Genomic DNA, 14,274 nt, shown 5'->3' on the forward strand with positions numbered 1-14,274 from the left:
GGGAAGAAGGGGGCAAGTCAGTTTTTTGTAGATTTTACAGGAAACTGATTTTTAAGTTTTAAGATCGAAATCTCTATATAAAATTTGAGTGTTTTCTTAATTTTTTTTAGATTCTTTATACAGTTTTATCTTAAATCTACAAAATTTTATAGGTTAGATTGTCTTACCTTCCTTGATTTTTTTTAAAAATAACATAAATTGTTTATAAACTCCATATTTACACGTTATAAAGGGGGTAAGTCATAGAAAATAAATGGATGTCCAGGGAAAAAAAGAGTTAAGTCATCTACTACACAAAGTGATTTTTTGTTAACACCTGTTAATTGTTAAAAAACTATTACAAACTAAATATTCATGACATTCTGCAACTTTCTCAGCTTCTCTACTTGTATGGCAAGTTTTCTAAGTACTCTCTAGCTTCTCTTTCGCAGAACCTGGACAAGTGCTTCACATCTTCATACTTTGCCTTGGGTATCGGTATCAAAATCTATAAATGTAACAAAAACTGTAATGTAGAGATGTAAATTAATTACAATTCAATTTTATATAAATGAATACAATTAATTACATTATTTTTATTTTATACAATTTTAATTTAACGCTAACCATTTACATTGAAAAATCAAATGAGTGGTTCAGAATGTTTTCTAAATTATCCCTCCCTCTCCATATCCTACTCTTTATAATTTCTTATTACAAGAACATAGAAAAATACAGTTCATAAAAAAATAAAAATAATACTGTGTTAAATAGAATATTATTGTCGTTTTGTTGATTAAAGCACGATAACATTAGAGCCTTCACTCAAACACTTATTCTAATACTAAGCTTCTTAAATTAATAACGTTATAAGACCTACCTTCATATAGATAATCTGGAAGAATGAATTCGTTGTCTGCCAAGTTCCTTCGTTTTTTTTCACTTGTCGGTTACAAACCACTGCAGAATCAAAATGCCCACTGTAGGAGCTTCGATGAAAGATGAAACGAGGATGAGTTCCAGTTATCTTAAGTTCTCTTATTGGCCTGGATTTGAAGGGGCACTTGTTAACATACATGCTATTGAGAAGTCCAGACCAGTTCCGAAACATTGATTGCTTTACTTCTACAACGTCAAAGGGTCGAGGCTTAACCCTGGCTTGCCTGAACACATCTGCCCATTGGCTTGGTAGCTCGACTCTAGTCTTTTGCTTAATAACTCCATATTCTTATCTGTCCTCCATGTAGGAGTGACCTCTTATGGGGAAACAAACAATGATTTCATCAAATCTGTGTTTGCTCATGTACCAGTTGGTGAAGGAATCTAAAAACATTCCAGTTCTTGTTTTGCCCTCCACATGAATCGCAAAAAATGCGCAGTCGTCTAACATTGGATCTAGAAAGTTATATACAAAATCGTGAATCATGGAGCAAACCTCGTCACTGCCTTTGCTACCAACAGTCTGTGGATACGTATAAAAAAACGCTGGTTCCAGTGGATAAAATGTGAATGTTAAAGGTATAAACTGACAGCTGGCGTCTATAGTACACATCATTTTGTCGACAAGTTTGGGGACTGGCAGATTTTTCTGGAAATCAAAGCAAATTGCCTCAAGGTCTTCATTTTTTCTGCTAATGAGCTTGCAATCCTTTTTCGTTCATAGAACCTTTCAGCTTTTTTCTTATGAACTGTGTTCTCAATACGCAAAGCGTTTTAAAGTTCAGTATCCTTTTGCTCTATTTGATCGGTGTCTGTATTTACATTTAAATGTAATTTTTCTGCTTCTAAGATTTTTGATTTTGCAATGTACTCATCGCATGTGCCACAAGTCTCCATGCGGGGATAGCCAAATGATATATTAAATTCTGTGGAGAAAATTGTACGGTATGTTTCATAGGACACTTTTATATTTTCATGCTTAATACAGACATATCAAACATTTTTTTTATGTTTAATTCTTCTGGTAAATATATTTTGTTGGACTGTGACAGGTTGTAGTGGCCTTTTCTGCCCTTGAAAGACCCTATATGTTCTACTATAGCTGTTTTGGCTTCTTCTGAAAGTTTTATTAGGCCTTACATTGTGCTTACCTCGACCGTCTCGGGGTGCCTTAACCTTCTTTTTTAAGACCTCTTTGGAGGATTTGTAGTTTTTTTCTTTCCAATTCCGTGAATTGAACGAAATGCTTGCTGGCAAACCTGTACTTCCTTTACTGTTTCATCACACAAAAAATCTGACTCTGTAAGAATAGGTTGCATCACGAAAATTAGCTTCATCTTCAGCTAAACGAGGGCGCCTGTTTTGTATTTGTTGCACAGAAATAAGCCCACAAAGATAAGTATTTTGTTCGTCAACACAGAATTCATTAAATTAAAATTCAACAAAATACTTTTCCGGCAATGTTGTGGGACATTTTCAAAGCATTTGAGATGTTTACATTGGCAATCAGGCCCTGGAGTATGGCTCTGAAGGTTCAACTTCTTTATTCGCATCACTTAAACGTCCAAATTGTTTCTCTTCTCTTCTTCGTATTTTTTCACTTCATTCACTGCACTATGCTCTTCATACTCACTTTCACTCTCCATTATTCACCACAAAAGATTTTAAAACTGCAAAGAACACTATTACAACAGCATAACATTAAAACATAACCTCAAAATCAACTACACTGACGGATCAATACTGGAGAACAATCAATATTACAGATACGAAAAGCCTGCAGACGATTTCCTGTTTACTTCGCCAGCTGACTTGCCCCCTTCTTAGCCTGAAGCGCTCAGACTTACCTCCTTTATAACCTGTATGGATATTTTTTTTAAATACGATTTTAAACTAACTAGCCTCTTTCTTCTCCTGTATAATTTTAACACGAGGTAGCTACTTATCTGACCTATCCGCTGGTAATAGCCAAAACTAAAAAAAAAAAAAAAATTGACTTGCCCCCTTCTTCCCCTGAGCCCTTCATATGACATAGGTATGTATAGTAAACATGTAATAATAAAATAAATATGAGGCAATGTATGAAGTACTAAAACACTCTGCCACTGAGAGAAATATGACCGCCAGTTTCCAGGGTTAAAAGGTTTTTAATTTTCTTTAAAATAGGCTATAAACAATTTTAATTACTTTATCAGAAATAACTTTGGTTTTATGTAAAGTACTATGCATTTCAAAGCTTGTGTTACATTTAAGTGCAAAGAAATGGCAATAAAGAAAAATGACATGTCATTACCCAAATTGATGTGCTTCAAGGGTTGAGAATTAGAGGTTTTACAAAAAATTGGAATTAGAATTGTTGGCATTTTGAAATAGGCTATTATTAGTTAACTAACAAATATTTGTATTGGAAATAGCATATGTAATGTATCAACATGAAGTTTTACATTACGAAGTAATCTACTTTGTAATGGAAATCAAAAAGGATCATGGACTAGGACAAACGTTGATTAGACCCAGGCTGCATTAGAACTAAATGATAGCATACATCAGACCTCTATAAAAAACTTTGTTAAACTACTATACAAAACTCTATTACAGTATACTATTGCATGCTTGCCAGTATTCTTAGAGTAAAGCATTGCGTTTATCTGACTATTTTCTATTAAAAAAGTAATAAATCTTCTTATTTCAAAATGTATTACAAATGTATAACTTAGAACATTAACTAAAGTAATATTAACTGAAAAATATCTAATTAAATAATTATATGTGTATTGTGCATTGACTTAAAAAACTTAAAATATTGGCGAGTATACTTGACTAGTATTCACTCGTACAGCAACCTTACCCTATCTTTCTTGTGCAACATTTTTGGCATGGTATGACGATACAACTGGATGAGAGAACGGGCAGCCATCATGACACTACGCTCTCTATGTGACTTGTATTGCACCAGGTCTCTCAGGAGATCCTCATTCATCACAAGAGGACAGCGTGAACACATTTCCCGAACTGCATTCAGCCTAAATATTATCATAAATTACAAGGCATGACATGACACTACGCTCTCTATGTGACTTGTATTGCACCAGGTCTCTCAGGAGATCCTCATTCATCACAAGAGGACAGCGTGAACACATTTCCCGAACTGCATTCAGCCTAAATATTATCATAAATTACAAGGCATGACATGATATTTTATATGTTACAAGATAAGTACACTCTAGTGTCAAAATCTGTAAAATTATATTTTATGTTAATATTTTTATAAATAAATAAATAAATATATATATATATATATATATATATAGAAAAAGAATTAATACATATTAAAATATTTTGTTTAAGATTTTCTTTCTTTGACATTGTAGCCAAGAAATTGAAGGCTAAAGATACACATACACACTATAACAAATTATATCAAATAAAATAATTTAATGCAACAAATTTTTGACTGTTGGTTTGTTTAATACCCCTAATCCACTAACTGTCATTAAAACTTACCCAATAGCCATGACATCTGAAGAGTTCCTTTCAGTTACAAAGTTATTGACCAGAGTTTTCAACACAGGCTCTAAAACCTACAACAAACATGTACAATATTTTTATTTAACCGTCAGTTTAATACTACTGTATTAGTGGTAGTTTCCATTTATTAAAATGTGTTTTAATGTGGGATGAAAATTTATAATTTTCAATTAACAAACTTGAAAAGGTAATTCATCCTTATTCAGTGTTAATTTAATAAATAAATACACTAGTAGATGGTTTAATAATATTTGTTAGAGCGTTTACGAACATCCATTGATAGTATCTAGTTAGCCTTAAAAAAAATTTTAATACTGAGATACATGGCAAAGGTTTTACAACCAATGGATAAAATCATGATTCATTAAGAATATCACTGAGAGAGTCAGATCTCATCAACAACCACTTCACAGTTATGAATAGTTCTTATATACATTTATTTGTTAGCAAATAAAACTTAAGCTCTGAAATGAAAAAAATATATCAAATAAATTTATTTGCAATTTTGTACAAACAAAAAGTACACTCACATCAGGAGGAAGCAGTTCATGGGAGGCTTGAGCAATATACACCAACAACTTTGTGACCTCTGAAAAATACAAAATTACAAGAATTTAAATAAACATTACTTTATTAAAAAAAAAGTTAGGGCTGATTTGATTCTATCTGGATCAATTCGTAACAAATGCTGATTAACTAGCATAACTAGCATCTACTAAGCATCTGCTGAGATGCTTAGAAAATACATTTTTTACCTGTGTGTTTATGGCTATAACATTCTTTATTTTTGCTATATTTATTTCATATAATCTCCTACACAAAACCCTTGCATCACTTCACAAGAGGATTTCACTGTTCAAAACCATGTCTAAAATTACTATCTTCTGAAAGCATGTTAAAAGAATCTGTCTCTTTTTCTTTCGAACAGCTTCCACTGTTTCAATGAAGATTTATCTTTTAGGAGAAGGAAAAAGTCATTCGGAGTAATGTATGGTGAATAGAGTGGATGTATCAACATCAAACCCAGCCATCAACACCAAACTCCACGATCCTATGTTTTGCCCAAAAACAACGGTGCTGGCAACTAAAACAGTATGGCCAGAGGAAGTTTTGCTGATCAATCATTTTCCCACTACTTAGGTCCTTATTTTTCACAGAGCTCCTTATTCAAAGTTCAACCTTCTGGCACACATTTCATGTACACACAACAACATACATATTTTTTTAAAGATAATCATTATTGTTAATTTTTCTATTGAAAATCAAGCGTTCTTCAATATCAGTAAAATGTGGCTCTTTCAGAGTATTGATTTATATTTTGTTTCACAAATGAGAAACTACGATTTACCACACATTATAACTTTTAAATTAAATTAGTGGTTTCTTTTCGAAGTGTCAGCACAAATATTCATTCTTCATTCATGATGTTCCGGTAAAACCTGTCAAATTGATTCTTCGTCAATTATTACAGTCTAAGCAATCCCATTTATACTTAACCAAGAGTCTTTCTCTCTTTCAACTATTCAAACTATTTAGAAACTTGAGTGCTGGTCAGGTATTCATCACCATACACTTATTTCAACAGCGAATGAGCTAGAGCCTCAATTTGGACTGTCCATGGCTGACAGAGGTTGCACACAACCGGCTGTTGGGAATGGAGATGGTCATATCACGTAATTCGGCAGAGTAGACATTTTTTGTTATTACACTACTTACACAGAAATTAAGAAAATGATCATGCATCAAATAATACTATTTAAAATAAAGTATATCTTTGTAACCATCGGGTTTCCATAATATATTAGCTATAGTTTAGTTCATTTATAAACTTAAAAGTATTCACTAATTATATATTATCTCGTAAACGCACAAACAGTGTGAAGACATTTTTCAGTGATATGTACTTTTCTGGTAGTGTATTTCTTTACTCTTCCAAAGGTAATTTAAGAATTGTCTTCTTAGATTGCCATTTTTGTGTCAGCTTGATAGTACATTTACCAAAATGTCATCTCAAGGTCAAGTGGCCAGCACTCCTGGCCAATGTGTTTTCTCAGTAATTGCTCAGAATAAAATAAAAAAGTTAGTAAGTCTGGTTAGGGTTGACATCCAGTCTGATGAAAATATTATTAGTGCTGGACATCTGACCTCAGGGAACAAAGGAAGTTACTAATTATCTCCAAGCTCACACAGAAACTGCAACAGACAGTAGTTCTGGTCTCCTGAGCTGAAAATACAATTCTAACTAAACAAACTCAAGCTGGCATAGGAATTATCGTGGCCCTTCAAGTGCCAAGGTTTAATTCAATTCTTAATGGATCTGCAAGAGCCTTTTTGATACATTTTATGACACTACACATACTAGACACACTCTTTTAAAAGAATTTTTTTAAAGTACCTTTTTGATGTGGTTGAAGAAATTTTTGAATATAAGGATAAAAGTTTAGGAGAATTAGCTGATGCAAGCCAATCAATCTTGAAATAACGTCAATTGTTAATAAACGCACTTCAAACCTTTCATGGGTAGATTCAAGCTGATGAAATAGCTTCTCAGCTAAACCTGTAACAAACATTTCAATGTACAATACATACAAAACAGTTATAAACATGATTTACTAACAAAGTTATATTAAATTTTTAATTTCATAATTTATTTTTTTGTGAAGGAAGATTATTTATTGCTACTAATTCATTATTAATTTAAAGTTTAAAAGTTTCAATGTTTAGGTCATTTAAAAAAATGAGGTAGTGAGATTCTTATACTAGGAAACAATGGGAGAACCAAGAATCGAACCATCCGATCACAAGTACCTATATGAATGATCAGCTTTACAAATGAAACTGACTCGACTTCCCACAATTACAAGATTTACATATTACAATCACAAGTAGGCTACATATGTGTTATGAGATCCATAGATCTTGTAACAAAAATTGTAAATATACAAATCTTTTTGTAAGGCCAATAGTTAGAAGTTGAAATATTGCAAATGAAAATACTGAAAGAACAGGGAAATTTCTTCTCGCATCGATCGGAACATGTAAAACGAGACCCCGAAGGTTTCGTAATGCAGTCAAGGTATTGAAAACTGTTCATTCACTTAGTACACAATATTTACAAATAACTACACTGAATTATATATTATAGTTTTTAGTTATTTATACTAACATAAGACTCAAAAAACTCTTAAACAATAAAAGCAACACTAACTCATTATTATCACAACATGAAAAGAATTACGAAAGACTTGTAGCACGTTCTCGTACTAGCCGGTGCAGAATGGAAGGAGTAGACACAATAATCAAACAGCCAATAATGGGAGACTACAAATCAACAGTTCCTATGATTCCCCTTAAAAATGCAGCATATTGGAATATCCTCATTGTCTTATTTTACTTTATTCTGTACATTATAATTTTAAAAAATGCTGGGAATGTGTAGGAATGCGTAAATGTATTGATCTGTAATTGTCAGGAAACAAATTAAATTGTATTTCACGTGAAAAATTAATAAAAAACCAGTGCCATTTTTATTGACGGCTTGTCTGATGGTGCAAGGTGTGGCATGCATATTGTTTACCCACATATAAAGTGTGTCGTGTAAAACTGTAGAGCTTCCTTTAAAAAACATTGATTGCTATTTCTTTTTCCAAGAAATAGAAAATAAATTTAACTTTGGCAAAAAAAACACTAAATGCACGTTAATTGAACTGGGACCAAATTTTTTTCAGAGCTTTAATGGTTAAACCTAAATGCAGATTGCCGTAAATTAGAGTGCTTTTTTGTGTATTTCAAAGTACATAGTAAAAACAATCCCAATACAACCCAAAGTTTATTCCCATGCAACGCTATATGAAGTAAAATTAAAATTAAGAATCTCATTCCTCTGCTAATTCCGTTTTTAAAGTTAATAAAAATTAGAAAAGGTAATTCAATAATTATTGAATAAGTAAGAATTTTTCACACTAGTTACGTGGAATACAAGTTTAGTAATTTTTTTACATCTTAACGGCCAGCTGTAGTGAGGCGACCTTGAGTTTACCCCATCAGAACACTTATTAAACTTTAAACACTTTTAAACCCTTATTTTTGGCAGTACACTCATAGGTGGTGTCACATTTTAAAGGTATAATTAATATGTATCCAAACACCTTATAGTTTTTATTTTTTTAAATCACACTTTTTAAATATTTAAATGATAAAAGTACAAAAATGTTTCGGATTTTCCCTGCATAAAAGTACCAATACATTTTTTTAACTAAAAGTGTTTGGATGCATATTTATCATATCTTTTAAATGCATCACCTCTCACATAGTTCTACAACTAGCAATAAGAGCGTAAAAGTGCTTGAAGTTTAACATTGTTCTTACAGGGCTAAAATCAAGATGGCCACAGTACTGCCGGCACTTCAAAAACAAACATATTTAGAATTAATTATTTTATATTATTTATAAAAAAATGAATTTCGAGATGAATTTTGTAATTATGGCAACGGTTTACACAATAACAGTATAAATTTAAAAGATTTTACTAATTTCAGTAAAGTTTCTTTTTTTGTCTTCTGACTCAACCAAATTGCCGTGAGAATAATTTAGATTGACTATTAACATTTAGACTACTACTTGCCACCGTTGGCACACACACCACACAATGCTACTGTAACTTTTGGAAGTGAATTTGTTAACTCTGTGATATTTTTCTGACATACCTTGAGGATCATGGATTAGCTGGAGAGCTGAGAAATTATAAACTGGAGCTGCTGCTTTTTTCTTTTTCGACTTCTGAAAGAAAAAAAAAACTATGTTACAAACTTTTTAATGTTTTAATAAGATTTTACATGCAATGTTTTACTATAAGTTATAAATCTATTATTTTAAGTATACACAAATATTTTTGTTAACTGATTTGTATACTCAAGGCTGCTAAGAAATCTTTATTAACTAGTATAAAAATACTGTAATACAATTTATTATTTCAAAACTATATACTCATCAGAAGGAATTAAGAAATTCAAGGAGGTGAAATGTTTGGAGCCAAGCATTTTTCATATGAATGCATGAATGAAATTCACTCAATACCAAGTTAGATAAAACATTAAATCACCAAGTGGGTTTTACTTTTGGAAGTCAGTATGTGGCCAAATGTTCTTGTGTACAAATACAAAAAGACAAATATTAAGTTAGATTAAGACTTGAAATTTATTCTACTTTGCATGAAGTTAAGCAAGTGATTAAAATTTGGGAATTAACAAATAATTTTTCTCAGAAAAAGTGACCACAAAAAAATATTGACCAATAGTCTTAGAAAATATATCTGAGGCTGATGGAACCTTAAAAGAAACTAGAAAGTAACATAGAACTTTTCTTATAATTAATGTTCTCAATATTCCACGTACCTGGACTAGCTGTTTTACTTTCTTGAGTTGTTTTTCTCTTTTTCTTGTTTTTTTATTAACTTTGTTGGCCATTGCCACTTCTTTCGTATTTGGCTCGTCCTACACATAAATCAACATCAGTTTGATTGAAACTGCACCTGCTACATGAATATTAGTACCAAATATGACAAAATTATTACACTACTTTGGAACCATGTAAAGCTTACAGTTAATAATCAACAAAACATCCTTTAGAGACATCAAGTACCAGTCACAAAAACTTGGTATTGATACATTAATTAAGACATTTCATATATATATATATATATATATATATATATATATTATACACATTACATATATACATACACAGGTCTGAAAAGTCTACTTCCATCAAAAGACAACTAAGATGGGTTTTATGATGTACTTTAATTTATAGTTAAGTTAGATAGTAACGTTGTCATTGATATCTGCATTACAGTACTGACCACGCACTGCATACTTAATACTTACTCAAAAGAACAGTTAAAAGTATATTTTTACTAAAACTTTTAATTTTCTTGCCTGGATATTTTCTTAATCTGTGCTCAACAGCAGTTACAGAACAGGTTGAAATAAGGAGTGCTGTTACTATTAGGTTTCTCTATGCTTTCAAGACTTCAAATTGAAAATAGTGGTTAAATTAATTAAACATATGGTTGTACTGTCATAAAACAATATTTAAACAGAACAGTTGATTAGATTTAACAGGGTTTTTTCAATTAATAATACTACTTTAACCCTAGAGCTGGTATGAAACGAATTTTCGTCGCCAAAGGCCCGTCCGATTTGGCAACGACGAATATTCGTCGCCAAAGTAGACATGTACAGTTATTGAAATTGTAGGCAATTAAGATCATATAAATGATTTTTATTTGATATATTCTGGAAGAGCAATAACTATAGTACCGATTTACTGTTCTTACTTTGATTATTGTCTTCTTTGTTTACCCTAAAACATCGTTTTTTTTTTTTTTTTTTTGACAGCTGACGTGAACGTAGTACAGGTCAACCACATTGTTGATGAGACATCAAGAGAACGCAGTGCATTCAACGAACTGCTAAGGGTATCTAACATCCAGAGATTAGACCTCCCCACCTACCAGAATCACCGAAATTCGTATATCCTCAATAGATAGTGATGCTCAGATTCTGGATCAAGACATGATAAAAGTGTAGAAGTGACTATCTCTGGGCTATCGACCACACTGGACAAATACTGTACAAATAGACATGCCAAAGAGACCATAGGAAACACATATAAATTCACAAAGAATCTTACACATAATAATTCCTTAACTTAATAGATACCGACTGTCTATGGAAACTTGTGGACTCGTAATTAATTCAAATGGTGGTCGACGAGCATATTTCCACTATTAGCACATCTTTTTCCAGTTTGCACTTGACGGACTTGCCCTAGGTGAGATCTCGTGCTTAAGCAAAAAAAGGGAAAAAATGATTACTTATACCAGAGAAATGTTCCATCCTTAAAGGAAGAATTCCTGAAAGCAAAAGAAAAAGTTTTACTAATGGAAAATCCAGTTGGACAAACAGGCTGCCACTGAAAACTTAAGAAACATATGACCAATAAAACTTAACAGTTCCAAGACAGGGCCAAATGCTACATACATCAACAAGCAGATAATAAATCCCAAAGCTATATGGAACACTGTAACAACGAGAGGCAACAAAGGAAGATAGGCGTTGTGAACTACTAATATAAGAAATATATTTTTTCATGACGGAGAAACTGTTGACAGCTACTGACAAGAACAGCTAATTGTTTTAACGAGTATTTTGCAAACATAGCTGAAGAAAACGCTTTAAAATAAATTACATAAACAATGTTTTCAGTCCAGCCAGCTCAACATGTCGAAGCAGTTCTAAGAGAAAACTCAACAACTTTGGAAAACCATCCACAGCTGATGAAATGTACAAAATTGTAAGGTCTATAAGGAGTTCATCTTCTCTTGTTTGAGTAGATGAAATATCAACCAAAGATCTTTAAATGTTGTGCTGATGAATTAATAACACCCCTTGTAAAATCACAAATTTGTCCATTTCAATAAAGCATCTTCCATCAAAATTAAAAATTGCTATAACTCTATCCGAAAATTTAAACAGGTGTCCCTCAAAAACATTGCCAATTCAGACCTATCTCTCTTCTCCCATCAATCTCAAAACTTATGAAAAACAGTTACTCTTATAGGACTCACTAAGTATCTAAGAGAGAACCAAATAACTAAACTGACAAGCAGCATGGATTCAATCTCTGGAAAAAATCTAACACAACTTGCAAATTATTGACCTAGTCTGGAATATATAATTGACAATATGGAGATCTGCAACACTATCACCAGCTCTATACCTTGATCTCAGTAAAGCTTTGATTGCCTTGGACATGGAATCATATTGAATAAACTTCAAAAGGTTGGTTATTAGACAACAGCACTCAGTTGGTTTGAAAGCAATTCAAAGGACGAAGCAAATAGTGGAACTAAAGAAACAACCAAGGGAATCACACAAATCACTACTATCTCACCCGCTTACCAGTGAGAAGAGGAGTTCCTCAAGGCTCGGTCCTTGGAACCCAGTTTTGTTTATTTTATTTATAAATGACTTTCAGAACACTTGAGAGAATATTGTCAAATGATACATGTACGCAGTCGACACAGTTTGCTTGCAGCAAATAGATATGATGAACAACTGGAAATTAACACACCATACATAGCTTTCAACGTGGCTCAAGATATATACAATGAGAAACGACCTCGTTCATCAATGAGAAAAAAACAAAACAAATGACTCTAGGCAGTTAAAAAGGCCCTTGTAAAACTGAACTACCCAATATCCAAGCAGGCAGATGAAAGTTAAACATCTTGGCATATTACTTGACGAGGAACATGCGCTGGAAAATAACCATAAGACAGCCTATGCCTAAACGCTTAACTCAGCATTGTTTGCCATTAAAGAGAACCTAAGACTACTAGTACTCATGAAGCCACGAAGAACAGCCATTCATGCGTTATTCGAAAGGCCACCTGCGTTATGGAATAGCAGTGGGCTCGTTTTGGTCTGGGGCGTTGTTAATTTTTGTTTTTGGCGTTTGTTTTTAGTTTTTGTTTGGCGTGCCTCTTGTTTTTTTTTGTGTTGCTATTTTGCTTGTTTTGCGGGATTTGCTTTGTTTTTGTTTTTGTTTTTTGTGTTTTTTGGTTTTTTATGTGTTGTTTTTATGCTGTGGTTTTGTGTATGTTGCTTTTTAGGTTTTGTTTGTTTGTTTTTGTGTGTGTGATTTGTGCTTTTTTGTTTTTTTTGCTTGTTGGTTTTGGTTTTGGCTTGCTTTTTTGTTTTTTGTTTTATTGCTTTTTTTGGATTTTGCTTTTTGTTGCTTTGCTATTTTGTGGATTTTTTTTTTTATTTGCTTTTTTTCTTTTTTGCTTTTTTTTTTTAGTTTGTTTGTTGTTTTTGATGTTTTTGTTTTTTTTTTTTGTTGTTGACTTTTGTTTGTTGCTGGGTTGCTTTTTTTGTTGCTTTCTTTGTTTTGTTTGCTTGCTTTTTGGCTTTTTGTTTGTGTTTTTTGCTTTGCTTTTTGCTTTTTCCTGGTTAGCTATTTTGTGCTGTTTTTTTTTGTTTTGTGTTGCTTTTTTTTTTATTTGTTTGTTTTTTGTTTGCTTGTTGCGCTTTCTTTTTTTTTTTTGATGTGTTTTGTTTTGTGCTTGTGTGCTTTTGTGCTTTTGTTTCTGTTTGCTTTTTTGCTTCTTCAGCTGGCAATCTCACAGAGTTCTGGTGGATTGCAGAATAAAAGCAATAAGGTTAATGGCTGAATAGGGGACCTAGAGAGCAGCTGCAAGAAACACATCTTCAAAACTTGAAAAAATATTGACAGTAACATCCATTTACATCATAGAAACGTTAATTACTGCATAACTAAGTATCTCCAAAACAAAGAGATCTCCACGTGCCACTACACCAGACACTGCAGGGGATCTACCACTCTACCAGTCCATAGAACAGCATTATACTGAGGGAAAAAACGATCATAGCTGGACATGAAAACTGTCTCAACAAGCTACCAGATCACATCTGAAAAAGACAACCAAGAGCTATAAAAGTGAACGACTTACGGTGTTGGCTGCAAGACCACGCATACTACACGCTCGATGAGTTATCCTCATGGAATGTGGAATTTTAAAAAGACTCTCATTTAATAATACAATTCATTTTAAAACTGTTTTTTGATCTGTAACTATGTCTGATGATGTTGTTAATAAAGAATATTGGCTATTGTCTATTGTCTATTGTTGTGAAACTGTAAACAAGTGCCGGGTTTTGTGTTTGAGGTTACGAATCCAATAGTATTTGGTGTTGTTATTATTGTTTTTTTAGCTTTCTTAGGTTATAGTTTTAGTAGTTC

At 32.4% G+C, this 14,274-nt stretch overlaps 1 protein-coding gene across 2 annotated transcripts in view; it reads right to left on the reverse strand.

Annotated features, from left to right (window-relative positions):
* LOC124360365 (protein SDA1 homolog) overlaps nucleotides 1–14,274 on the reverse strand; it is a 43,813-nt gene that overhangs the window by 17,079 nt on the left and 12,460 nt on the right. Inside the window, exons 7-13 of one of the 2 annotated variants that reach the window (XM_046813927.1) lie at nucleotides 9,840–9,938; nucleotides 9,153–9,225; nucleotides 6,842–7,003; nucleotides 4,977–5,035; nucleotides 4,423–4,499; nucleotides 3,992–4,077; nucleotides 3,767–3,855 (exon numbers count right to left, since the gene is read on the reverse strand). In XM_046813927.1, coding sequence (XP_046669883.1) covers nucleotides 3,767–3,855; nucleotides 3,992–4,077; nucleotides 4,423–4,499; nucleotides 4,977–5,035; nucleotides 6,842–7,003; nucleotides 9,153–9,225; nucleotides 9,840–9,938 — 645 coding nt within the window. Of the gene's footprint in view, nucleotides 1–3,766; nucleotides 3,942–3,991; nucleotides 4,078–4,422; nucleotides 4,500–4,976; nucleotides 5,036–6,841; nucleotides 7,004–9,152; nucleotides 9,226–9,839; nucleotides 9,939–14,274 lie in introns of both variants that reach the window. The other variant, XM_046813928.1, reaches the window with a different exon arrangement.

The sequence above is a fragment of the Homalodisca vitripennis genome, chromosome 4 (genome assembly GCF_021130785.1).
Source record: "Homalodisca vitripennis isolate AUS2020 chromosome 4, UT_GWSS_2.1, whole genome shotgun sequence".
Taxonomy (NCBI): domain Eukaryota; kingdom Metazoa; phylum Arthropoda; class Insecta; order Hemiptera; family Cicadellidae; genus Homalodisca; species Homalodisca vitripennis.